Source organism: Podarcis bocagei, assembly GCF_964188305.1.
Source record: "Podarcis bocagei genome assembly, chromosome: 7".
Taxonomy (NCBI): domain Eukaryota; kingdom Metazoa; phylum Chordata; class Lepidosauria; order Squamata; family Lacertidae; genus Podarcis; species Podarcis bocagei.
In genome coordinates this window covers 78,252,486-78,280,230 of record NC_138132.1, presented here as the reverse complement: position 1 = coordinate 78,280,230, position 27,745 = coordinate 78,252,486, and the positions used below count along the sequence as shown (strand labels likewise).

Sequence of the window (27,745 nt, the reverse complement as noted above, 5' to 3'; positions counted from 1 at the left end):
ATCAAAACCAGCGCTATGAATTGAGCCTGAGTCCCACTGAATCAGTGTTGTTGCCCCGATTCTTTCTGCAGGCTCCATTCCCCTGATGATTTCTCTGCCATCGTTCTGGAGCTCCCAGCTCCTCCCAGACTAGCATAATTTGTAAATTTCATTAACTTGGCTGTTTACTCCCTTTTCCCAGATTACTAATCAAGACATTAAATAAATTCAGACCAAGCCGGTCTCTTTCCCGGCAGGACTCATTGCACGCACACACACACACCCAAAAAAACCTTAGCGGCAGTCATTTGTCATTCTCCTTTTTTTATGATCCTTCAGCCTGTTTGTGCCCCAGAAGCTGTTACTTGCACCCCAGCCAGTTTGAGAACATATGAGAGATGCTATCAAAATGCTTTTACTTAGGAGACGGATTCATTGCCTCCCTCCTTCCACTCAGTTTATAACTATGTTTTTCTAAAAAGTAATCCAGCTTGTCCGGAGAGAAGTTGCACTCTTCTAGAATCCCAAAGCTGTTCTCAGCATTCCTTTGATCTTCTAGGTGTTGAATATCTTTTCCGTAGAGATATGCCGCATTAATGAACACCTTGCTACCCCCCAAAACAATTCTTAGAAAAATTGTGGGGGCCGGTAGAGGGGGCCTTGAAGCTCCCCCTCCCCAGATTTTCAAACCATCAACACGTCTGCTCTCTTCAGACAGTGCCAGATTTGATAGAGAAAGACATTTACAGATGTCTTTCATCCTGAAAGGCAAACTATCTAGCTATCTGTTAGTACTGGATAAACTAGCAAGAGCTTTCATTCAGATAAAAAAGGCACCATAGCATCAAACACTAATGTTGCTCTACTGAAAATGTCAATTTAAAGAAAAGAAAATCTTTGCCTTGTACAACAGTAACGGTCCTTGAACTATTTTAAGCCATTTTGGTGTGGTGTGTTACCAATAATATTTGGAACACTTCAACCCTTCTTTTCTTGAAATTGGTTCAAAGCAGTCAAAGACTCCACCTTTCCAAATGTGATAGAGAAGAGTGTATTAGAAGTGGCCTTTCTTTTCAAAGTGCCAGTGTCCACTGACTACATTTCAGTTATCTCATGAGTAAAAGAAACAGTTTCCTTCTTTCAGGATCTCCCCCTGCCCTAAAAAAGGACACCTTCATCAGTGTTATTTTCAATATGTAAATGTATTTAAATTCAACCGATTCAAAGCCAAACAGTTAATTAAAACATTGACATTCCTATGGAATGATATCCTGATTTCCTCCTGCTCTAGTGAATTTTCCCCCTTTTGTCGCGCTGTATCTGTTTGATCAGCCAAGCCATTATGTTTAGGCGTGTGTAAGCTCGTGTCCTTGTCTCCCTGGTTCAAAGCCGACTGAGAAGTCTAGCTAAGCAAACGTAACTGGCAGCTGTGGAAAAGCCCTTTTTGGCAGGTATGCCTTGCTCCCAATATGTGAGAAAGCATCAAAGAGGCCACCAGCTTTTGCTGGTTCAGTCCCCACCATCTCCAGCTAGGGTTGGAAAAGGCACCTGCTTGAAGCTCTGGAGGGTCATAGAATCAAGAGAGGTGGAAGGGACCCTGCGGATCATATAGTCCAACCCTCTGCAATGCAGTAATATGCAGCTGTCCCTTACGGGGATCGAACCTGCAACCTTGGCATTACAGACAGCACTGAGGTAGATGGACCAGCGGTCTGTCTCAGAATAAGGCAGCTTCCCCATTTCTCTCTGTTAAGGTATATATATATGTCTCATTTTGGCAGATTTGGTACCAAGGACTTCTGCGATGCTCAGTGTGACTTTCTTCATAAAGTGCATTTCCACTGTGTGGTGGAAGAATGTGGAGCCCTCTTCAGCACCTTGGATGGAGCCATCAAGCACGCCAAGTAAGGGGATGAGCCAAGACACAATGAATTCCAATGCAAACACACACAATACTTACAATTGCTCTCGATTAAAAGGTTGGAGGGGTAACCCCTGGGGTTACAGGAGCTGTGTGTGGCCTTGGCAGGATTCGGAAAGATGGTCCTGAGTGAACACAGTTGTTCACCCTGCAATCCCGCCTGCCCTGATTTGAGATTTCATGGGTGGAAGTAATTGTGTTGGCCTTCCTTTTGCTATCTGGAACTTCGTTTTGGTTGGGAACATGGCACACTTCCTCCTTTTGCCTGGTGAGTGCAGCACACTGGCTAAGAGTCCTGAGCTGTTCATCAGTTTGAATCTCGCCTCTGACACAGTAATCATAACTGTGGTTAAGCTCAGTTAGTTTGAAGCAGGCGACAGTGTCAGTTTGGAACAAACAACAAATTGCAGTTAATCTAAACCAGAAGGTGGAAACGCCTGAATTCCTCCTTGCCAACTGCGCTGGAGGAGATGAGGGGGCTAAGTGAGTGAACTCAAGGTTCATCTTAGGGGAACCTTTGACTTTCTAGATGCTGCTGCACTCCAACGCCCATCAGCCCATCCAATGATCACGGATGATGGTTGCTGGAATCCAGCAACATCTGGAGAACTGAAGGTTCTCCCATGCCTATTCTAAACTGCTTTAGAATGGCTTCTGAAGACAGCTGCCGTGTTTTGTCTTTGGGTTTCACATGGCTCAGGATGTTGGGACATAAATAAAAAGGGTGATTTAAGATACCTTGGAGGCCAGGAATCACCAGCACCACCTCCAGAAAGAAATAAAAGAGTTATCTATTACTAAAAATAGTTTTAAAAGCAGGCATAACTTGGGTGTTTTTGGGTTTTTTTTAAAAGGGGGGGCTGATAATAAAGGAGGAAGGATGGAAGAGTGAAAAGGTTGCTTACCTTTGTCCAAGTGGAAACAAAGAACTTTGGGCTGAGTTAAACTAAGTTGCACTCAGAGGAGACCCATTGAAATTAATGAAATGAAGTTATGTTCCTTAGCATCACTGGGTCTACTCTGAGTAGGACCGGGCTTGCATACAACCCTTTTTATCTACTCAGTGGTAATGACTTCCACACTTTGGAAACATGGGTTTGGTGCACTAATCAGAATGGGAGGTGAGGTGTGGGCTGCAAAGCAATTTTTATGTATAAAGTGTATGAGCCTAATGTTAACTGCTTTCTCCCCACTTGCCATAGTTTCCACTTCCGAACAGATGGCGGAGCTGTGAAAGGAAGCTCTGAATTCTCTTTCCCAACCGTTGCTGAGACCAAGACTTCCTTAGCCCCTTCGTCGCCCTCGGCTTCTTCTTCCGCTGCCCTGGCCAACACCTCTGCCCCGGATGTGCCCGCCCCAAGCTCAGTGACTGTGCCCTCCACTCCCACCCTCCTGGCCTGGAAACAACTGGCTTCCACCATCTCTCAGATCCCCACATCAGTGCCTAACCTGGCCACGTCCCCCTTGACGACGACTTCCCTTGAGAACGCCAAGCCTCAGGTCAAACCTGGCTTCCTCCAGTTCCAGGAGAAGTGAGTGACTTCAGTTATAGGGGAGAATGGGGGGCTGGGGGAGGCATATCATTTTCCCCAAGAGCAATTTTCTTCCAAAGAGCATATCCTTGCTGCTCCCCTTCCACAACCATAGTGTAATCCCAGCCCTGCTCCCTCTCGTTTAAAGCCAGGATACTTCCGGGTCTCTGCAGGTAGCAATGACACTACAGTGGTACCTCGGGTTACAAACACCTCAAGTTACAAACACTTCGGGTTATAGACTCTGCTAACCCGGAAGTAGTACCTCGGGTTAAGAACTTTGCCTCAGGATGAGAACAGAAATTGCACGGTGGTGGCACAGCAGCAGCAGCAGCAGGAGGAGGAAGCCCCATTTGCCAAAGTGGTATCTCAGGTTAAGAACAGTTTCAGGTTAAAAACCGACCTCCGGAACGAATTAAGTTCATAACCAGAGGTACCACTTTTGCTCCCACAAGAAGCAGTGAGGGCCACAAACCTACATAGCTTTAAAAGACAAATTCATGGAGGAGAAAAAGGCTGTCAGTGGCTAATAGCCCTGATGGTTTTGCTATACTTCCAGTGCTGGAGCAGTATGCTTCTGAAAGCTGCAGGAGTGGGGAGTGCTCTGGCACTCTGGTCTTGTTTATGGGCTTCCCATTGGGGCATCTGGCTGCCTGCTGTAAGAAGATGCTAGACTAGATGGGCCACTGGCCTGATCCAGCTGCCGAGCTCTTCTTAAGCTCTGTGTTCTTCTCTTCCTTCTCTTGCCTGGCTTTAAATGGGTTCTAGGACAAATTAGGGATTGGAGCATAGGAAGCTGTTTTGTCCCAATGGTTCCATCTAGCTTAGTATAATCTACTCAGACTGGCAGTAGCTCTCCAAGGTCTCCGGCCAAGTGGGATGTTTCCCGCCACTTGCTCACCTGAACCTTTTTGCTTGAGTTCCCAGGGATTGAACCTGGGACCTTCTGCATACAAAGCAGATGTACGACCACTGAGCTAGGTGACCATCCCCTTGAAGGGAAGAGATTTGAAAGGCCAGGATGGAGCATCTTAGTCGCGGGGGTTGGGGGACCCTGGTTTCTAATAGCGATGATGCAATTAGAAGGGAGTTCAGGGAATGCTGTCCAGAAACTTATTCTTCCTCTTTCTAATAAAAAATCCCCAGTGATCCATGCCTGGCAACAGATTGCAAGTATGCCAACAAATTCCACTTCCACTGTCTGTTTGGGAACTGCAAGTATGTGTGCAAAACCTCCGGAAAGGCCGAATCCCACTGCCTCGACCACATCAACCCCAACAATAACCTCGTGAATGTGCGAGACCAGTTTGCTTATTACTCCCTGCAATGTCTCTGTCCTAACCAGGTAAGGATGAAAGGCTGGGAGGTGATGGGACAACAGCGGGTGGGGGAGCAGGCAGGAGCTTGGAGCCCACTGGTGTCATGCTCTGACTACACCCATTGAAATGAATAAACATGTCTGACTTAGGTCCGTTAACTTCAGAAGGTCTACTCTGAGTAAAATTTTGCTGGTTGCATCCCAGAGAAGCAGAATGGGGTCGATGCCCGTTGTGTGTGCCACCCACCAAATTACAACTGCACTGCAGGCTTAGCCTAGTTTAGCTCTCATGCCACATCCTCCAGCTAAGGGCTCGTCCACACTTCTGCTTGTCCCATTCTTTCTAGGCATGGTCCAAGCAATTTTGCGATTGCCCTGCTGCTTTTCCCTGGAAAAACCCATTGTTTACAGCTGAATTAGAACAAACAGCAATCTGCAGAAAACACAATCCAAATGGATAAATACGTGCATTTTATAAGGGTCAGAGGAAAAAAATTCTACTGGGACATTCCTACCACCAGACCTCACGCTAACTTGGTTGGGTTTTGTTCTGAGTCAGGGTTGCTGTTTGTGTTATATGCTGACCTTGCTTTCCCTCATCTTCTCCTTCCAGCACTGTGAGTTCCGAATGCGAGGGCATTACCACTGTCTTCGCCCTGGCTGCTTTTTTGTGACCAACATCACCACCAAACTCCCCTGGCACGTGAAGAAGCACGAGAAGGCAGAGCGCAGAGCAGCCAACGGCTTCAAGTACTTCACCAAGAGGGAAGAGTGCGGCAGGCTAGGTAAGTCTCTCTCCTCTGGTGTAACATGGTGTTGGGGCAGGATCTTTCACCAGTTGACAACAGCAAAAAGTCTGACACTGGATCTAAAACTCACAAGGAAGTGTGCATACAATTGCACTCAGTCACTCTTGGCCATTTCCTCCATAAAGTATGTTTTTTCCACCAGGTTATCTTCCTCCTCCTTTGATAATGGATTCTGTTCCCTTTCCCCCAAGCAGTGGGAAGTTCCCAGCCACCTTTGCAGGATCTGTTTCCTGTAGAGGAAAGAAAGTGGGAAACTAGTGACCTCTCTCTCTAAAAAAAAAAAAATATATGTTTACTTACAAATCTTCAGGTTGATTTTTGTAAGGGTGCAGTGGCAAGCATACAGGTCGTTAGTGCCTGGGAAGAGCCCCTTCTTACTAGCCATTTTATTTTATATCACACCTCAAAATGGTATGATTGTCCACCACACATGGAGAGCCAGTGTGGTGTAGTGGTTAAGAGCGGTAGTCTCATAATCTGGGGAACCGGGTTCGCGTCTCCGCTCCTCCACATGCAGCTGCTGGGTGACCTTGGGCTAGTCACACTTCTTTGAAGTCTCTCAGCCCCACTCACCTCACAGAGTGTTTGTTGTGGGGGAGGAAGGGAAAGGAGAATGTTAGCCGCTTTGAGACTCCTTAAAGAGAGCGAAAGGCAGGATATCAAATCCAAACTCCTCTTCTTCTTGTCCCAACATCCCTGTGAGGTAGGGTAGACCGACTGATACCGGGTCAGCCAATGAACGTCATGGCTGAGTGAGGATTTAAAGGTAGGTTTCCGCACCTCCTTGTCCAGCTCTCCAATTGCTACAACTGCACCATCTCCCTAGCCTTTCACACAACCAGAACTGAGTGCACTTCTATTCCATGCCAAATCGCCTACTTTCTGTGTGGGTAGGCAGACAAACAGGTTTGGAAAAGTTCCTTTGATCAGTGGGTCCTGCTCTAAGTAGTTAAGAATGCAAGTGGGGAAGGCAACCTACAGCTGTTTCTAACATATACAACCCCAGTGGCAACTCCCCAGCAAGGCAAGATGTCTCTGCTCACCCTGGTTGCAGGAGAAGAGTCACGGGGAGCAAACACCTGCTCTGCTCACCTTAGAAATTTGAGTGTGACAGAAGAACACTGAAATCTCCCAGTAGTCCTTTTTGCACGATACCCCTTGGCTTCAGGAGTACATTTTTTTATACTCCTTGCCAGATCTGCCTAGCAAGAGCCAAAGGGTAAATATTTCCCAATGGTGGTAGTGGCAGGGTAAGGGGGAGAATCCTCCCATTCTCTCTTCTGGCATCTACAGTCGCTTCGGCGCTGGAGGCAAGCACATTGCCTCTTTCGATGCCAACCATCCAGGCACATCAAAGCGCCTGATAGGCGGCAGGGGTGTGTGTGGTTGGCAGATCCGCTTGCCAGACTTATTAGGGCCATGCCAAAAACAATTACGAAATTGTAAACACCTCCCCCTCCTTTCCTCCAGCTGCTACGGCAAACAAAAGTGAACCCTCCTGGGCTAAACCCACACATGGTTGGCCCCTTCTGCAGACTATGAGCAGAGGCACCCAGCCCTCAGCCCCACTGGCTCAGCTGCTCAACTGCAACCAGAAGGGGTTGTGCCAATAGGGGTGCAACCAGTTCTAAGTTGCTTATTTATCTGCAAAATTCAACAGCCATCCCATATAGAAACCAGCTTTCTGCCCTCAGTAATCCAAATGACAGGACCAGTTTTTAGGGCACCAGTGATAGCTGGGACCTGGGTGTTTGCACTTCTTAGTTTAACTGGTGCTGAGGTCTAGAAGGGTCATAGGTGTGTGTGGAAGTGGTGGAGACCCTTTCCAGAAGGCCTACAATGGGGGTGGCCCTCCAGGTGTTTGTTGCTGGACTCCAGCTTCCATCAGCACCAGCCAGCATGGCTAATGGTCAGGGATGGCTGTATGTGTTGTGTGTGGACACAGGTTCTAAATCCCTGTCTGAACAGCCAATAACACCCACCCACCTCAAACCAGCCAACTTGCTGGCTTTGCAGTCAAAGATTCCATGCAGGACTGGCCTAGACTGAACACATGCATATGGCGGCTCTAGTCTCAGAAACAGATTCTGGAGGCTTCTTGTTTGACAGATAGTTTTTTGTAAGCAGCAGGGGCTTCTTCAGGCAGCCACCTTTCCTCTACGCAGATGGTCCAAGGAGGTGGGGAGATAAATTTGGCTTCTAAGCCATTATTTGTAGGCAGGAGGAGAGTTTCCTTTGGCTTTTGAAACTGGCAACCCCCTCTTTTCTCCACCAGCTGTACCTGCACCTCTCACCCCAGAGAAGTGTTTAGCCCCATGTTGTCTGGGGCACCATGTATTCGCTGGAGTCCTGGAGAACAAACAAGCCATGGCCTTCTTTGTGTCCCTGGCTGCCTCCCCGTTGCCCCCCTGAACACAACTGATTCTATTGATGGGGATAAAAATAGCCAATATGTGTGCACACACACACACACGACAAAACAAAACAGCCAACGTTCAAAGCGAGAGCAAGAGAGAGATCTCTTCCTATTCGGTTGTGGGTTTTTGTGGGTTTTTTACTTCGTAAAGAATTCATGTTGGAGAGGCAGCGAGGCCTGTGGTAACCTGGGCAACGGCAAACAACACCGTCAGTCTGCCCCTTACCTGGGTCTTGGCTTACGAATGTCAAGCGGCTTGGCGGTTGCCGCTGTTTGCTCAACCGGTGCTGTTCCAGGGGATGGCTGGGGCCAGACAAAGCCGCCCGATGATACATGACACTCGGCTGCCCCAGCAACGGGCAAGCCTTCACCTGCCTGCGGCCGATACAGTTTCAGTCCTGCCAGCACTGTTTGTTCTTCTTCCTGAAAGGAGAACAGGGTGGCGGGTTGATAGAGACAGAACAGGGGGGTGCTGGGTGATGGGGGGAGTTCTACGGGGTGAGAGAATAATATTTAAACAAATACCAAACTTGGCAGAGACATAAAACAGTGCCACTTCTTTAAGAACATACAGTTTGCTCAATTCACTGGCTGAATTTGGCAAGGAGCAGGCGTTGTGGTGGGGGACATTTATGGATGCGCTGAGGAAGAAAAGAGGTTCTTCATGATGTGTTTGGATTTGTGTGCACAATATTGTTGGTGAACATGGAGTGTTCATGATGCTTTTCAAGCATGCAAAGTGATGCACCCAAATATTCCTCAAACAAGGCCAAGAGCCTGCTTCCGTTCGATAGTCGTGAGCTTCTGGGCAAGCAGAACAATGTTTTTTTCTAAACAGGTGTTGAACAGACTGAGCTCTGGCACCATCCTCTGAATCATCACTATCACTTGCCCACTGGCCATGCTACCTCTGGGGCTGATGGGAGTTGGAGTCCAACATTACAGCCAGAGGGCCACCCTCATCTAAACCCCCAAAGAAAAAGGAGAAACCAGGGCTGCCATCCCGTTAAAGGAATCTTACCAAGTTACTCAATTAATTGATTAAACTTAAACGAATCTGTTCTGAAACAAACGAAACAAAATGTGTTTCTTTTGCTTTTGTTAATGCACGAGGCATTAACTTAGGAGATGCATATCCCCTTCTGCCAGCTGCAATTTTCATAACTACTTGCATTAAAAACTGGGCTTCAAAAAAATGTTGTCCAATTAATTTGGACACATTTTTAGTCTATCAACATGGTTTTTAATGGATTGATCTAGCCAATTAATAAATTAAATGTTGCAGCCTTACTTAGTTAATTACATAGAAAAATTAGGACACCAAAAGGGCTTCACATACATTATCTCACTCATCTTTCCCCCAGATGTTGCTGGAATACATCTCCCATCCTCTCTGGCCATTGGCTGTGCTGCTTGCTGGGGCTGATGGGAGTTGGAGTCCCACCACCACCTATGAGGACAAAGGTTCCCCATTATTACTCTAGAGCCATGTAGCCCTTCTCTCTCCTTGTTCATTTGAGACTTCTCCCACCACCGCCTTTGGCAAAGCAGAAAGGATTCAACCAGCACTCACGTTGAGTGGCCCTAAAAACCTTTTAGGTGACACGAGACCTCCTCCACACTGACCCCCTTGCCAGCCAGGCTTTGTGCCATGTGCACTGATTGGACTAGGTGAGGAAAGTAGGGGAAGGACATCCTTCCATCTTAATCAGATGTGGGGAAACTCTGGCTGCCAGATGTTGCTGGCCTACAGCTCTCACCATCCCTGACCATTAGCCATGCTTGCTGGGACTGTTGGGCATTGTAAGTTAGTTCAGCAACATCTGGAGAGTCACAGGTTACCTGTGTAGACAATTAATAAAGTAACACCCCCCCCCCTTTCTCACCTGAGTCAGAAGCCTATGGTACTAGTTTAAAACAAGTTCTTTTTCCTGACCCCTTTTCAGCAAGAGAATCCTTTCTGCCTTGTTCTCCCACATTAGGAAGTATTTAACACACAAGTCTGGGGATGCGGAAGAGCCAGCAGTCAGTCCCAATTGCTGCACTCTCTCAGAGATCAAATAGGACAGCAGCCATTGCCAAGCCCCCTGCCCAGAGCACAGCTGTTCCACTCCTGGCCACTGTTAACTTACGAGGTTTGCATCTGTTTTGCATTCCCTCTCTCCCAGGTTGCAAGTACAACCAAGTGAACAGCCATTTCCATTGCATCCGTGAAGGCTGCCAGTTCTCCTTCCTCCTGAAGCATCAGATGACATCCCATGCCAGGAAGCATATGAGGAGGATGCTGGGGAAGAACTTCGACCGTGTTCCCACTCAGGTGACTCCTCCTGCAGAGTGGCTATAAATATGCTTAGAAACCACTAAGCTATGGCACTTCCCCACGTAAGAAGTTGCTATATCATGTCAGACTATTCAGCTCAGAACTGACTGGCAGCTCCTCTTTGGGCAGGAGCTTTTTCCAGGCCCACCTGAAGTTACCAGGAATTAGGATCTTCTACATGCCAGGCAGATGCTTTACCGCTGAGCTACAGCCCTTCCCCAAGACCTATGTGAATTGTCCAGGACAAGATGTGAAAGCAGAATCTTCAAAATTCCTCGCAGCTCCTGATCTTTGCTCTAAAATCTGCATTCACATTCAGTTCTACCATTGTATTACTTCTGCAAATATTCAAAAAGCATTCCAGTTATGTTAGAAAATGCGACATTAGAATCATCCCCCTATATTATCCCCCTTTGCTCTTATTTTAAAACAACTGCATTGGTTGCCAGTTTGTTCCCAGGCCCAGCTGAAAGTGTTCTCGCTTGTGTTAAAAGTCTTAAATGACTCAGGCCCCAAATGTCTGAGAAACCACTTCCTTCCCTACAGTTGAGCAGAGGGTGCCCTTTTAGTCATTCCATTGCCCTCAGAAACTTGGCAGGGGGTTGCCACCCCTAAGTTGTAGACTTTCCTGCCCACAGAGGTGCATATTGCACTGGCACTACACAGATTTCAGCGAATGCTGTGAACACTCTGCTCTGGCCTTTGACAACCGAGGTGTCTGTTTTCAGGACCCACCCTGTTCCTGTAACTTTCCTCTGTTTTAACAGTTTTTAATTCTGAAATTTAAAGTGCTGTAACCCACCCCAGAACCTGCTGGTGAAGGGCAGGTGGCAAATGTAGTAGTAGTGGTAGTAGTAATATAATGCAGAATCAAAAGATCCCCTCCCCCCAGCACATCTTCATGCACATGCTGCCTCTGCCATAGTCGCAGCTGCTAAATTCAGCAAGTTCAACACAGCCCAATGCTGATGCCAAGATTAACACTCCCAGGCCCAGGCTCTGGCGGCATCCTCTGCATATATACACAGAATTCACAATGCTAGCATTAACACCCTTTAGGCAGGTGATCTATATGATGCCAGCCTGATTGTGCTAGCCAACATGACCTAACACCAAACAGATGTCCACTTGGAACCCAACTACTGTTATTGGTGTAGAAGTCAAACACACCCCTCCCAATATCGCATTTCTCGCTGCAGGTTATTGGACACACTCCAAGGAACGAAAACCTCCCCCAAGTCAGCAGCATGGCTCCCAGCCCAGCCTCATCAGGGACTCCTGCTTCCTTCCAGGGACCCCAAAGTATGATGGATACCGAGACAGATGAGTACATTGACTACACAGGATGCAGCCCTGGTGGCATCTCCTCTGAGTCCTCCAATATGGACCGCAGCTGCTCCAGCACGCCAGTAGGCAACGAAAGCACTTCAGCCGGTAAGTGACACTGGGAGGAAACGGTTTATTGGTAACACTTTGCTTCTGAGCAGCCTAAAAGTTGCATCCCTTGGGTGCTCTCGCACAAGCTGCGCCAAATTCTCCTCCTGCCAGGGGGGTCTCCTCTCTGCCTGTGACACAGCAAGAGAAATCACTGTGTCATCTAAAAGAACCCCTTTGACATCACCATTCCTGGTTTGTGAAAGTATTTTTATTCTGATCCAGAATGGGCTGTGCAGCTCATACCTTGCTAAAATAATTCCTGATGGAAATAAAGGCATCAGTACTTGCTCACTTAAAATCTCCCCACCGCCGCCCCAGTGATCAAACAAATTGAACTTTACACAGTTGCCCTTTGGGGAGATTATTATACTGTGATCCAGGTTTTGGGGGGGAAATTCTAGCACCTGTCACCAATCTAAGCAAGAATGTCAGGGCTTGGGGTTATCAGGGGGACACGTCAGTGAGGTTGGCTGGCACACCCCACAATTTCATCAAGGAGCATTAACCTAAAAAGATGCCTCAGAGTATCCCCATAATAGCCATTTTTAAAAGTAACTGTTCCCCACACCACAGTTCAAGTTGATGGCCTTTGCTTGGGGCAGCCTGCTGGGGCTGGTGGAAATGCATTACTAAAAAACACCGGTCAATATCAGGGCAGCAAGTAAATGTTAATCACAACCACTCTACAAACAGGGCAGGGCATAGAAACTCATAGCACTAAGGAAGCAGCCATACTCCTCTTTAAATTGCACCACTGCTCATCACACCTCTCCAGGATGACTGTGCTTGACTGTAGCCAGCCTGCCACAAACCAGATGGGGAGGGCTGGCAGTAAAACTGCAGTCCCTCTTTTGATACTCACAGGGACCTCTGCCACCTCTTGCTCTTCCCTGTTGGTCTCTGGGTATGCTCACTCCATCACTGCTGTCCATCACACTCTCCATCTCCTCTGTCAGTGGTTCCATTCTTGTACGTGTGAACGTGCTCTCCATTTTCATTGTACTGCTTACACTCTTGGGTTCTCATTTTGGTTCTATTTTTTTCTTTTCTTTTCCTTCTGTTCTGTTTTTTCCCCCTGCTATTTTTTTCTTTCTTTCCACATTTCTCCAGGCTGCCTGGCTGCTGCTGCTGCTCCTCCTCCTGCTGCTGGTGATGACGTTACCCAAAATGCACCACAACCACCACCTCTGCCTCCATCTTTCTCACAAGCCCTGCTCAGGTCTCCCCTTCCTTCCCTCCCGTATCTCTTCTCTCCATCTTGTGTCTCATACTCTCTGCTAAGTGCCACTCTGGGATCCAGCAGGGGCCTTGTCTTGCCCACCGCCAGCTCAACAGGGTTTTCACCCATCATTGCCGCCCCAACTCCAGTCAAAAGTGATGTCCCTCTAGTGCAGGATGCGGCAGGTAAAACCATTCTACACTTTCTCTCATACTTTTGCAGCCCCACCCACCACATCCTACCCAAAAGGCTCCACCTCCCTGTCCTTCCACTAAAGTCCTAGCGATGACAAACTGATGCTCAAAATGACACCTACAGTTATTGGATTGCCATTTTTTTATATATAAAAATCAATTTACAGAAGACCAATTTTTGATTGCAATAGTAGGTAAGACTAGGGGAGGTTAACCTACAGGCCACAGAGAAATCCACCTCAGCACAAAAAGTGAACATTTGTTCATATTTTTAAAGTGTGTGTGTGTGTGTATTTCTAATTACTGATTGATCCTCTGCCCCTCTGATCACAAACGGTTTCCTGTGCCGCCCAATGCGAGCGGCTAATAGCAATGGGGTTTTATGACAGTTAAATAACCACTTTGATATGCAGCCCCCAAAGACTTGATGGTGGGTCAGTGTGGCCTTTGGCCCTTAAAAGCTTAGCCACTCTTGGACTAGGCAACTAGTCTCATTTTCAGAAATGATTTGCACATGAACAGGTGTTTAGCATGCTACCTGAATGTACTCATCAACTCCCACCACAGCAGCAACCTCAGGACTCAGATCTGGCTCACCCAATCACCATCTCTCTACAGTCATGGTGGCCCAAGTAGGGTACAGAGCCTAGAAATCTGAAATGTTTATTCAGCCCTGGTTAAGAATGCTGCCAGCTCCTAAACATTGGGTGCTGTCCCATGAGAATTTGACCCCCGTGATGTGGTCTCCTAAATTTATCCCTTGTGAAAACCCCTTTTCACTCTTTGCGTTGGGCATAAATATTCTCTCCTATGCAAACTGTTTGTAAGGGACAGGCTTCCCAATGTGCTGCTCTTGCCCAGGAGACTACACAGCCCATTCTGGACTTGCCCCTTACCACTTCTGGGAGGAGCAAGACGGGGTCAGTGCAGGCTGAAGGTCTGTGTATTCATGGCCCAGGAGAGTTGTTGGAGCAACAACTGTTGGTTTTATAGGCATAATTAGTTCATTTTATTGTGTTTCATTTAAGTCACCCTTACTTACTAGCTTGTTCCTAAAAAACGAAAGGAGAGAAATCTCATTAAAGCAGCGCTGGGGAACTTGTGTCACTGGACTCCAATTCCCATCACCCCCAGGCAACATGGTCAGGGATTATGGGAGTTGGAATCCAACAACATCTGGAGGGCTGCATGTCTGACTTTGAGTGAGTGAAACAGTAAACTTATATCAGATGACAGACGAGTTGCTCATTGCTCTCCATGTCACATGCAAGTTCCAGGTAAAACATCTTTTTTAAAAAAAGAGAGAGGGAGGGAATAGTGTTGAGCCCGTGGTTTATTAACATGGTCTGGTCCTGGCTTGCGGCTACTGCTCCTTTGATGTAGTGAGAGTACAAATATTTAGGTACGAGAGTGGAGTCACAAAGCACTCTCTCACAGATAAAGTGCCAAAGGAACAAAGGCAGAGCAGGTAAAAAAAAGGTGTAATGACCAGAAGTACAAGGCCTTCCTTTCTCCATCTCTTAAGTCTATTCATCTCTTGCCAAACCACTTCAAGGGAATGAAAAGATTGGCTTTGCAGTGGCCAGGCTTTGGGGATGAGGTGGATGGAATGAGTTTGCCTGAAGGAGCCTACGTACAGTATTGCCATTCCTCTCACTGCCTAGAAACTGTAAAGATCAAGAAACACTGGGCAAACACTGCTTGTCTGAACCCCCACCCCAATTAGCTAGGCAGGAAAGAGAAGTGGGTCTGATGCAAAGTCCTGTTCTAAAATCCCCTCTGCCCATTTCATTTCCCCAGGGAACACCATCACCATGCCAACCGCCGCGGGGGCCAAGAAGCGCTTCTGGATCATTGAGGACATGTCCCCATTTGGCAAGCGGCGCAAAACGGCCTCCTCCCGCAAGATGCTGGACGAAGGAATGATGCTGGAGGGCTTCCGGCGCTATGACCTCTACGAAGACTGCAAGGATGCCAGCTGCCAGTTCTCACTGAAGGTCACCCACTACCACTGCACAAGGGAAAACTGCGGCTACAAGTTTTGCGGCCGCACCCACATGTACAAGCATGCCCAGCACCACGACCGTGTCGACAACCTGGTGCTGGACGACTTCAAGCGCTTCAAGTCCTCCCTGAGCTGCAACTTCCCCGACTGCCAGTTCTCGGGAAACAGCACGCACTTCCACTGCCTGCGCTGCGGCTTCCGCTGCACCGACAGCACTAAGGTGACGGCCCACCGCAAGCATCACGGCAAGCAGGACGTCATCAGCGCCGCAGGCTTCTGCCAGTTCAGCTCCAGCGTGGACTGCGAGGTGCCCGACTGCAAGTACAAACTCAAGTGCTCCCACTTCCACTGCACCTACCCCGGCTGCAAGCACACGGTGGTGGGCATGTCGCAGATGGACTCGCACAAGCGCAAGCACGAGAAACAGGAGCGCGGAGAGCTGCCGGCCATCTCTCCGGGCCCCGAGGCCCTCCCACCCTCCACACTGGAGTACGATGCGCAGAACTCTTCCGTCAACCTTGACAGCTCGCTCAATCTCGGCACTGACACAAACAGCTCCCTCTTCTTCCTGCAGAACGCAGCGGGCGTGGGCCTCAACGACTCCTTGGACCTCAGCCAGAAATTGCCAGAGGCTGGGGGCACTGCCCCTTCCCCCGCCAGGGAGGGTGGGGTCCCCGTGGAGAGCGAGCGGCTTCCAGCCAGCTGTGGCAACGTGGAGGACGACTCCTCCCACGACGAGGAGGAGGATGAGGAGGAAATGAATGAGGAAGACGAGGAGGAAGATGACGACGATGATGACGATGACGATGAGGAAGATCTGAACACAGACTCTGAAGAGTCACTTCCTGACCCCCAGGCCATGCCTGCAAAGGATGTTAGGGAACTGGGGGAGGCTGCTTCTCCTTCTGCAGTCCACAGCGATGCTTCCAGACCTCCAGGCGAGCAAGCCCCCGCCCCTGAGGCCTCCCCTTAACTTATAGACAGCAGCAGCAGGGTTTTTTGATCTTTAAAAAAAAATAAGAAACTGAATTAAATGAGAGGACCCCGCTATGTGAGGCGAGAACAAACGCTGGAACGACAAGCAGCAAAGAGAAACACACACACCCAACTCCACCCCAGGAAGTGCACAAGATAACGAGGAAGCCGCTTAATCCTTGGACCATGCAAAAAATAAAAAGGAAAGAAGCCTTGTGCCCATGGGAAGGGCAGGGGGAGGCGGAGGGACCCATCTGTTGGGACGCACATGTTTACAGGGTGGCAGACGGCAAATCTTTTTACTAATATGCAGATGGGTTGGGCCATGGAGAAGTGACCCTCCTTCTCCTGGATGGATGTGCTAACCATAAGGGCAAATGTCTCCCCTGCCACTTCCCCCAAAATCTCCCCTTGTTGGTTTGGAGGGGGGGAGTGGAGTTGTTTCTTTTCCTCTTTAACTTTATTTTATTTTCCTGTTTTCATTTTGTCCTTTAACACTCCTCCCATTCTCAGGGAGAGGGGGCAGCTAGCATTCAACGGTGAATATTAGGGGGTGATAATAATATATTATTTACAAAAATGAGGATTTGGTTCCTTTAAGCCACAAAAGCGAAGTTATTCGCCATTAGGCATAATTGGGGTTGGGGGAGGGCATCAGTCATACTTCTATTTTTCTCTCTCCTCTCTTCTCCAACATCAAATGAACAGGAGAAATGGGGGTCTCAGGCAGCTTGGGTTGGTTGGGAAATGGGGTATTTATTGTCAGTTTTTTAAAAAAAATAAAAGAGAAAGAGAAGCATTAATGAACTGAACGGGGCTGGGAATATGCGGATACTTCTCTGATCCTCTTTGTTATTAAAGAATAATAATAATAATATTAATCTTTTTTTTTAAGGAAGAAAGAACTTATTTATATTGTGACACTCCCACACCTGAGTGGGGAGTGTTCCTTTTCTGGTGGGGCTCTGACCGGTGGCAGCAAGTACGGGGTACGGCACTGAAAAGAACCCTTGGTTGTGCAACCCAAACACCGCTGCCTTGCGGAGAGGGGGTGCCAACTGCTTCTTTTCCAGACTGCAGGGCCACCCCCAACAAGTAGGGTAGAGACCCAGGAGCTCAGGATACCCCTCCGCCTCGCTGCTAATGAAAGAAGAGGAGGTGGAAGATGCACGTACCTCATAAAGAGTAGGCAGGCCCAAGTAGTACTTGGTCTTACTGGGGGATGGCTTAGCTACAGGAAGGAAGCAGAGGTGTTACCCTTCTCTACCATTGTTCCCCCCCCCCACCTTCACCCCATTTAAGCATGCTTTATGAAGGCTGAAAGAGGGCATGCGTCTTTTAGTAGGAACAAGTTGGGGGAGGATAAATATTAGCTACTACAACCCATCCCATCAAGCCACACATAGGGCTCTTACCTTAAGATTCTCGGGCAGAGAGGGTGATGTTCTTCTGAATCCCAGGACAGAAATGTTTCCTGTCCCTTTGCCCTTTGTGGAGCTGTGGAAAGGAAGAGGCCACTTGAATTTGTTGCTCCACAATTAAAGCAGCTGCACAGCAAACTCATTTGGCATACAAATAATCTAATGTCCCTTGCCCACCTGTCCTGCACTCCCCCAAGTCACCAGATAAGGCATATCCTAAAAGGGGGGAGAGCATGTTTTTAAAAAAACAAAAACAAAGAAGGAAACAGGCACCCACAATGGCTCTGCAGATAGGTCTTTTGCTTCCAAAACATTTGGTGGTTTTGAGTTGTTAAAAGCTAATGAAACCAGCCACACACAACAACCCTTGTGTCTAACAGACATGCCATTTTAGTGCAAAAAAAAAAGGCTGAGAGCTTTATTAGTCTTAGTTTTTGAATCCCTCTCAAACAATCACACCCAAAACAACTTGACAGTTCAACAGTAAGAATGTGGTCCATGGACACTTTTTAAAGTTTCTTAAAATATTAACAGTAAGGGAAAGGAGGAGGAAAACTAAAAGAGTGGCAAATAAAAGGATAAAGGATATGTCCAGGAAAAAAAGATAGCTGTACAGTATTTTTGCCCCTGTAAAGGTTACGAATAGATATAGAGATATATAGAAATATATAGAACAGAGAGAAAGGAGCCATACCAAGATAATACTCTGTGAGTATCCAGTGAAGAATGCTACCCTGAGGAACAGACCCTTCAACATCCTATTTGGTTGCTCACCAACAATTATCTCCTTCACACACAAGTGTGGACACTAATTCCCACCACCTCCAGCTAGCCAAAAAACTTGTTGGGGGGGGGAAGCTACAGAAAGGGGGTCTTCCCTACCATCATTTTCCTACTCTCAGTATAGAGTATCAAGTGATTCTGAATTTGAATTTCAGCCAAACAGACATTTTAAAAGAGACACACAAAAAAGCCCTGTCATTTAATGAAACACACTTCATGCACTCTCTCTTATCCACAGACACACCATTCTCTCTTATCCACAGACACACTCCAATTTGGTTTGTAGTAATATGCATAGGATTTTTTTTACAGTGGTGCCCCGCAAGACGAAATTAATTCGTTCCGCAATTTTTGTCGTCTAGCGAATTTTTCATCTTGCGAATCACGAAATCCCATAGGAATGCATTGAAAATCAATTAATGCGTTCCTATGGTCAAAAAAAGTCGAAACAGCCAAATTTGGTACAACAACAGTTTATTAACTGCTCTTTAAAGTCACACATACTGTAAAGAGCAGTTCAAAAATTGAAGGGAAAATAAATTAACTTTATAAACAAAACATGTCTTTGTTTTTAGACAAAGGAAACAAAGCCGCGAGACGTTTTCGTCTTGCGAAGCAAGCCCATAGGGAAATTTCGTCTTGCGAGGCAAATCAAAAACGGAAAAACCTTTCGTCTAGCGAGTTTTTTGTCTTGCGAGGCATTCGTCTTGCGAGGTACCACTGTATTTGTTCTTAATTTTACTTTGGGAGGTTGGGGACAATTGTTTCCTCAAGAACCATCTCAGCCTCCTATGACTCTTCCCACAGCTTTAAAAGAAAAAGCTTGAACCTCATTAATTACTGTTTCTGGATTTTTATAAAACAAATGTAATTAATTATTAGCCATTTCAAATGTATGGGTAGTCAGGTTATAAATATTTTTTTTTTCTAAAAAAGAAACCTCACCAAGAGCCTACCTTTTCCTGGTAGTTTTGACTTGGCAAAGGTGCTCCTTGGTACATCTAATTAGATGGTAGCAAGTCTCCACACCGCTGACTCCTCTGCTTTTTTAAATTCCAGGATGGGGCAGGTTATGGTCTCATAGCGTGACCATAGATCACATCAACAGATGCACATCAAAATTACCTAAGAGAATAGGCACAATGAGGTCTTACTCTTCCCTGTCCTCTCAGTCTCTTGAAAGGACCTGAGTTTGGTAAACGTGGTAGTGAGGTATTTATGTTTAAGAAGTTTGGGCAAACTCTCAGCACATTCTTATCCCTCTCCTGTTCTCACCACTTAGGTGTCTCGCTAAAAGGTGCTACAGAAAACTCCTGCTTGCGGTCAAGGTTTTGGAAACCTGTCACTGCAGGGTGAGAGGCAATGGATAAGCCCTATGTTTTATGTTTCTATACATTTTGGGGTCTTTTTTAATACAAGCAGGCAGTTACAACCCTCTGGTGGTGGCAGGGTAGTAAAATGGCCTCCCCTGGGTTTCTGGTCCATTGGTGTTGGCCATAGAAGCCAGTGGTTACTAGTGGGCAAGAAAGGAAGGGGTGGGAAGAGAAGAATTTGCAGAACAGGTACAGTTTACATTAGCCAGTTATGCACCTCTTCCTATGTAACTGTTTGGATCTGACTGGAATGGTTATTCCCCACTGAGAATCACCCAGTAACCAGTTTCCCCATTGTTTCGACCACCTTCAGTTCCAACAAAAAGCCTGCCAAGTTGAACTAGTTTTAACACCTAATGACTGGTCCCTCTATACTTCCCCAGTTTCACAACCTTCTCCCCCTTCTTCTCTGCCTAAAACAAAAAGAATGAAAAAACAGGTCTTTATATTTATATATATGTTAAATGTTTATCAACTGCATCCTGATGGACATCCTGATTCAGAAAGAAGCACTTCAGTGTCCCCAGGTGTTAAGAGGAGGACATTTAAGAATGAGCTTAAAAGTTCAGAGCAAGCATAAACCTTTGGATGGACCTAAACGTGTCATTTTACAGAGCAGGAGAGGCCACCAGTTAGCAACAAAGCAAGATTATTCAACCTTTCCCCCCACACAACATAACCTTTCCTGATTCTGTGTCCTCTCATCCCACTCACAGTAGGCAAATTTGGACATGGTAAAATTTAGCATGGCTGAAATTACAGGGGTGGTAAATGCGTCCTCTGTTCCCGCTGCCCCTGGGCAGGCTCACATTCATGTCCTGTATCCCATGGAAATTTAGTAGTCCCAAGCATAAGTGATGGTGATGCTGATGATGTGCGGAGAAGATGTTGAGGTTTAGGCAGCCAGTTTGCGCCTCTCCAGGACAACAGCTGGTGGCCATAGATTTAAAAGGCATATGCTTTGACAACCATTGCTGAAATGGAGCCAGCGGAATATAGAACTTGGTGGCTTTAAAGGGACCATGTGTTGGGGGGGGATGTGTCAAGAACAAGAGAGAGAGTTTAAAAAACCAAACCTCTGAAACCCTAAGTGTAGATCCTTTCATTACTGCTTTGTCGTTGAAAAAGGGGGGGGGGGGACCTAGCCACCAAATAAATACATAAATTATTATGAAGTTCACCTGTATTGAAAGAGAACTGTATTTCAATATAGAAAAAGAAATGGTGTTTGTTTTTTAATGGCCCTAGATTTTGAAAGGAAAACACACACACACATACACACACAGAAGAACAGGAAGACAAAAATATGAGGGAGAAATTCTAGCCTTTTGTAAAATCCATATTGCACACTAGGACTATAAGCCATTGCTAGCTCATTTTGAATTTTAAAATGTGTACTTTCTTTTGTTGTTGTTTTTATTTTATTTTATTTCTTTCTGTGTGGGAGGGGTGGGGAGGGAGAAAAAGAAGAAGTGATGCTTGAACTACCAATGCTCTTTTTAATGTTTTATAAATATGTATGTGTATATATATAAATATAAATATAATATGTATGCACATATATATATATGTGTGTGTATATATCTATATGTATATACCTATATATATAGATATATAGCTATATATAGGTTTTGAGACAAAAAATAATAATGCAGAAAGTGAAAAAAAAATCCTAACAGGACGGTGTGCTCTGATTTTACTTGAATTTGGTCTTCTCAGCACCTACGTTATTAAGAACTGAATATTTTTCCACTTGAATTTAGTGCTATTAGAAATTTAATATATGTGTTTTATTTATTTGATTTTTTTTTTTGCATGACTGATGCAAGGTTTGACATTTTCACTCAATAAAAACTGGAAAAAACCAAACAAACAAAAAGCCAACCAATCACAGCTTTCTGTTGATTTGTAGCATTGCACTGACTTTTAACTAGCATCTTTAAAAGTCCTACTTTTTAATTATTTATTTAACATATTTAGTTAATAGCACTTCTTGAGCTCAGACATGTTTCATCTCTCTGCTCCAAGAGCAAAGCTTAAGTAATTACTGGCATTGTAGAAAGCTACCTGCTGCCCAGGTTAGGCCTGTCATTGGGGTCTGGAAAACCAAATTGTACTCCCCATATGCAGAAAAAAATAGCTTCATTAAACCCCAGACTAACAGACCCCACAATTCTCCTGATGACGACACTAGAAACACAATGGAGCCTGAGATCAACCCCTATGTCCCTCCCTCCCACCCAAACATCTAAAAACTGAGCCAAAGAAGAACTCTTGGGGCTGTAACACTGCCCTTACAGGTCAGGTATGCATAGCAGCTCACCAAAAGTTACAAAATGTACAGATACGAGGTGTGGCATTCCAAAGCCTAAAGAGATATCCATACCATTAAGGGCTATCTAGCGCCTTTGGTTAAATGCCCAGTGATGCAACCATCATCTAAACCAGGAATGGGGAACCATTTTCAGTTCAAGGACAACTTCTGCCTTTCTAGGCAGCCTTCCAAGGGCCACATGCCAGGGTAGCTGGGGCCAGAGGCAAAAGTGAGGAAAACAGCACATGTGGATTTTGCCTTTGTACCATAAGTTAGTTTCACACATACTGAGGCACCCCTCTCTATCCTCCATCCAGACAACCAAGAGGCATTATAAGAGTTAAGGACACATTCCAGTGAGCCAAAAAATCAAAAACCACCAACCACTCAAAAGAGGGCACAAAGCAGGGTCAGTGAGCGATGTGGCTAGGGAGAGTCCTAAGGGACAAGGTAAAGGACCACACTGATCTAAACAATAGTCAAATTTATTTTTTAAAAAAAGACTTGCAAATTACTTTGAGGTTGGTGTGTAGAATGGTTAAATGTACTGTGTGTTGTGAATAACATGTCACACTGAGTTCAAATCACTACTCAGCCATGGAATTCACTAGATGACCTTGCAGAAGTCTGCCTCCCGCTTAGGCTCACCTAATTCAGAAGATTATTAAGATAAAAGAAAGAGACCATGCACTCTGCCTGGAGCTCAGTAATCCCACATTTTGCAGGCAGAGGAACGGAGGCTGGGAACAGGACTTTCTGGTCATAACCAAGCTTGGATTCAAATGAAGTTTCACTGCGGCCTGATAGATAGATGCCTTTGTCACCTTCACCCATGAAGACAAAAGTATGAGCAGCTTCTGTGTTTATATTGATTCTTAATTAACTCCAAAAACACATGGGAGATCATGGACCTACCAGCGACTCCTCAAATGAGCCCAAGATCAGTTTCAGCCTGCTTCCCTGGTGGTACTGGGCCCCAATGTTCTAATTCTCCATTTCCCCAGAAACTACTGTGCCCCTACTCCAAAATCATCCAAAGAGTTACACATAACAGTGCTGTTCCACCTCTAGGCCCACTTTTAAACGCAACAAGGGATCTTTGTTTTAATTTGTGAGATGTGTTCCTGTTTCTTAGGATGTATCAACACTGCTGACAGACTGGTTAGAAGTGATCTTTCTCCTTAGCCAATGATAGGGTTCCAGGGGTGCCAAAATCTCTGGCAGGCAGCTCTTTGCACCCACACTGAAAAAATTCTCAGGATTCATTGGGAGAGAGTAAATCATGACAGTTGTTAAGTCATCACACACACACACCTAGTATAGCTCTATCTTACTCTCTTCTTCCTGCCTTTTCTTTAAAAGCATAAAAATGTACATTCTAGTGCCACTGGTGTGACCCATTGTAAGCTGATCCCAACTTACTAGTAGTACACAAATAGAATAAAACATATGAAACACAGCCCAATTTTGTGTATACCTTGGCAAAGTATGACAGCAGCAAAATTGACCAACACACAAACCTACCTTCCCATGATCTAAGGGGTGGGTCAGGTGAACTGAGCACCGGAATGTGAGGGGCTAACTTTTATGATTGAGCCTCTTCTGCAAAGGCTTAGCCACCTTCACCCTCTTTGTTGAAATCTGGGTTGGAGAGAAGCAAGATCCATGACGATGCAGTGCTTCCAAGTTCTGGGCAGCCACAAACTCTGCATGCTGACTCCTAAACAAGAAGAAGACAGGACATAAGAAGAGCTCTGCTGGTTCAGACCAAAAGGCCCATCTAGTGCAATATCTTATTCCCCACAGTGGCCAATCAGACACCTCCAGGAAGCACACACAGGTCATGAAGGCAAGAGCTGGTCTGAAGCAGAATGGTCTGTTTAGTTCTTGCAGGCAATACCTGCTGACATCACCCTTCAGGAAATGGTCTCATTTCTTTTTAAAGCCATATAAGCTAGCGGACACAGACACACACCTTATTCATTATTTCTTTAAGTGATTTATATTCTGCCTTTCAACTATAGTCCTCAAAGTAGCTAACAACATTCATAAATACAGATCTTGGAGCCAGGGGTCCTGTTGCTTACCCTCCACCCCACCCCTCACACGTTGCTTACAGGATACTTTGGGTGGTATCCAACTAAGTCCTACTCAGGCTAGATCCATAAAAATTAGTGGGCTTAAGTTATTAGTGTCTTAGTTTCAATGAGTCAACTCTTTAGTAGGGCTAGCATTCGATACAACCTCTTTCTGAAAGCTGGCCTAAATTTGCATCTGTTCATATAAATTAGCATATGCAAATTTCAATCTTCTAAGCATCTAGCAACAGACCTGGTGGCAGCATATTTCACAAATTAACAATGTTCTGTCTGTTCTGTCTGTTCTGAATATACTACTGATCAATTTGATTAGATGGCCCAGAGTTTCTGGCATAAGAGAGAGGGAGACCAAACCTAGTTGGAACAGGCCTTTGAGAGTTGTTCATTAGTAAGCTTAGCCCTCATAATAGTTTGCAGTCAATGTGTGGGGATGAGGTTAGACTCCCAAGTCCCATCAGCCTCAGCCACCACAGCCAATGGTGAGGGACAGAATACTAGAATTGCAGAGTTGGAAGGGACCTGACCCTCAAGTAGCCCACCCTCTTAAGAAGAAATATAAGTGACACAGGTACAGTTCCTCTTTCTGTTAGAAACACAAACTCCTGGGTTGGTAACAAAGCTTTGGTTATTATTAAGGTATAAGAAAACAACATCAGTACTAACTTAAAATACACAATGGTGCTTTTTTTTTGGGGGGGGGGGTAATTTAATCTGCACTATATCCAGCCAGCAGCAGGCCTTTAACCTTTGCTAAGAATTCATCCCCAGCTACTGAAATAGAAGCCCAACTTTTCATCATGGATCAGTTCAAACATAATGTCAAACCATGGTTTATCAATACATAAACAAGCTTCAGGCTCACACTCCCCTTCCCTTCCTGCATTCCAACCCCTTCCGCGACTTCCAAGTTGTTCACAAATGAGGCAAAAACCCTGCAACACCTAGTATGTTTGCAGCAAACCAGACCTGGAAACTGTGGTTGTGGAAAGTGCCACAATGTCCAATTCTAGTTTGCAAGCAAATTTTTGTTTGTACACTATTTGGATGCATTGAAAAACTATGGCTTGACAGCAGTGTCAGAATTAGGGGTATCAAAAAGGAAGATGGGGTGCATATGTCCAAAGCTTACTCAAAGAACACCAAACTGTGTTCTGGCATCATGCCCAAACCGTAGGTAATGCCTATATTTTAAAATAGGCTGGGGAGACAGGAACACATTACGTAAACTATGTTTTTCTCTTAGAATGTGCCATATGCTCCTAGAAACACTACACATTACTCTCCTCCTGAGTGCTTAAAATGCACACCACATCTCTGGCCAAATCAACCCTTGCTACATATAGAAAGAGCAAAGTGCAGAAGAGCCGATAGCAAATAATCTGCTGGCCTCTGCACTGCCAAAAGGATCTGGAATCAGTGGCATAATCTGTGCCAAACTGAGTCTGCTGCCTTTGCAAGCATTCTCCCCCTTGGTATCAAAGTGGGATTATGGCTCTTCTCTCTTTCAAAGACCCCCCCCCCCCAGTTACTCTGCTGCCGCTCCCAGCCATCTTGTTCTTCAGATGTCATTATCTGAGCACACTCCTAATCCAACCTCGGAGCAGCACAGAGTTTTGTTCTTGCTGGAGCCATGCCTATAGCGGATGCAAAAATTTTACATTAATGCTTTCTGAGCAGAAAAGATGTGCACAAACCCCCACACACAAACAATCCGCAGCTTGCAGGGCTCCCGTTGGGACTTGCTCAGTTCTCTTTGTAGGGCTCCCACTTCTCTTCAATAAAAGAGTGACTAATTTATGAGAGAAAAGGCAAATTCAACAAATTAACGCACAGCCTGCAGGCTGGAACTGGTCTCGCCAACAGCCTGGGCCCTGCTTCACAGTGGTTGCATGGTGTGCCACACACCTCCCGGGAGCTGTGCAGGAGGCGAGGAAGGGTCTGAACCAATGCAAGTTGACCTTTGTGTTGTTTCACAGTTGAAAGGGGCTTAGCATACCCTCTAACATTTATCCAATGAAAATAGGGACATCCCATTCCATAATGATAATTTTATTCTTTATACCCCACACATCTTATTGGGTTGCCCCAGCTACTCTGGGCAGCTTCCAGCACATATAAAAACCTAATAAAACATTTTAATATTTTTTTAAAAAAAACCTTCCCTATACAGGATTGCCTCCAGACGACTAGGGGGTTGGATAATTCCATACCCTCCAATATTTCTCCAATGAAAATAGGGACATCCTAAGGAAAAATGGGACGCGGGTGGCGCTGTGGGTTAAACCACAGAGCCTAGGACTTGCCGATCAGAAGGTCGGCGGTTCGAATCCCCGTGACGGGGTGAACTCCCGTTGCTTGGTCCCTGCTCCTGCCAACGTAGCAGTTCGAAAGCACGTCAAAGTGCAAGTAGATAAATAGGTACTGCTCCGGCGGGAAGGTAAACAGCGTTTCCGTGCACTGCTCTGGTTCGCCAGAAGTGGCTTAGTCATGCTGGCCACATGACCCGGAAGCTGTATGCTGGCTCCCTCGGCCAATAAAGCAAGATGAGCGCAGCAACTCCAGAGTTGGTCACGACTGGACGTAATGGTTGCATGGTCCCTTTACCTTTTAAGGAAAAATGGGACATTCCGGGATCAAATCAGAAACCGGGACGGTTTCTCTAAATCAGGGACGTCCCTGGAAAATAGGGACACTTGGAGGGTCTGGGCTTAGCTGCCTGTGAAGACTGCAAGTTGTAGCTGCTGGTAGGCAGGCCTGAGGCTTATAAAGCCTGCAGGAGCCTTCATTATTATATTCTACATTTTCAGCTTCCAAGTTTATAGCAGGAAAAGAGTGCAAGCATGACTCTATCCAGTTGCTTGCTCCCCCCCCCCCTTTTAGTTGCTTGCTAAGGACTAGCTAGCTCATATGCAATGCTAAACAAGGGATGGAGGAACCTGTGGCCAAAGAGTGTTATGCATTGTTACATTTGTACCCTGCCTTTCTCATACCGTGGAACCCATGGTGGCGGACGTGTGGTTCCCAAGTGGCCACCCATCTAGACTCAGGTTTTCTTAGCTGCGGCAAGGTGGTTGTTACCCTCACCAATAGTCAGCAGGGATGGGAACTGGAGTCTCAACAACTGCTAGAGGGCACCATGCTGAGGAGAGATGCTAATGAAGAATGACAAATGAATCGTGTTTAATGACATTTCACAGCCCCATTCACAAACTACAAATATGAAGGGGGTGGATTTGGGCCAGTTTTGTGGGGAGGCACAAAATTCACTGCTGCTGTGCCAGAGCTACTCCCAGTGGCTATTATTTTCCTTTCCCAAAGTTCCCATATAAGCAATGCCTATGTCATAATGTAGTGTTAGTCCCACCACATGGTCTTCTGGGAATGCATATGGTGGCTTTGGGGAGCAACCCCTACCCAGCTTTAGACTCCTCCGCCCTCAAAGGTTGATGGGTCAGCCTCTTGTTTCATCACGGTAAAGGTAAAGGGACCCCTGACCATTAGGTCCAGTCGCAGACGACTGGGGTTGCGGCACTCATCTCGCTTTACTGGCAGAGGGAGCCAACGTTTGTCCACTGACAGTTTTTCTGGGTCATGCAGCCAGCATGACTAAGCCACTTCTGGCGAAACCAG

The 27,745-nt window shown here is 46.1% G+C and overlaps 1 protein-coding gene and 1 long non-coding RNA gene across 22 annotated transcripts in view; one reads left to right on the top strand and one right to left on the bottom strand.

Annotated features, from left to right (window-relative positions):
* Positions 1-16,928, top strand: part of CASZ1 (castor zinc finger 1) — a 460,564-nt gene extending 443,636 nt beyond the window's left edge. For 6 of the 10 annotated variants that reach the window (XM_081202878.1, XM_081202882.1, XM_081202880.1 and 3 more), the window contains 8 exons: positions 1,761-1,883; positions 3,103-3,432; positions 4,579-4,777; positions 5,364-5,535; positions 10,144-10,292; positions 11,495-11,729; positions 12,843-13,136; positions 14,946-16,928. In XM_081202878.1, the coding sequence (XP_081059004.1) occupies positions 1,761-1,883; positions 3,103-3,432; positions 4,579-4,777; positions 5,364-5,535; positions 10,144-10,292; positions 11,495-11,729; positions 12,843-13,136; positions 14,946-16,123 (2,680 nt within the window). In that variant the 3' untranslated portion in view covers positions 16,124-16,928. The remainder of the gene's footprint in view (positions 1-1,760; positions 1,884-3,102; positions 3,433-4,578; positions 4,778-5,363; positions 5,536-10,143; positions 10,293-11,494; positions 11,730-12,842; positions 13,137-14,945) is intronic. The other 4 variants (XM_081202884.1, XM_081202883.1, XM_081202881.1 and 1 more) reach the window with 3 other exon arrangements.
* LOC308592058 overlaps positions 5,651-27,745 on the bottom strand; it is a 32,788-nt gene continuing 10,693 nt past the window's right edge. For 5 of the 12 annotated variants that reach the window (XR_014010313.1, XR_014010314.1, XR_014010320.1 and 2 more), the window contains 7 exons: positions 25,810-27,267; positions 23,541-23,736; positions 19,286-19,454; positions 17,541-17,622; positions 9,315-9,425; positions 8,202-8,398; positions 5,651-5,789 (listed from right to left, as the gene is read on the bottom strand). This is a non-coding gene — a long non-coding RNA (uncharacterized lncRNA). Of the gene's footprint in view, positions 5,790-8,201; positions 8,399-8,547; positions 8,617-9,314; positions 9,426-17,540; positions 17,623-19,285; positions 21,610-23,540; positions 23,737-25,809; positions 27,268-27,745 lie in introns of those variants that run through there. The other 7 variants (XR_014010316.1, XR_014010315.1, XR_014010317.1 and 4 more) reach the window with 7 other exon arrangements.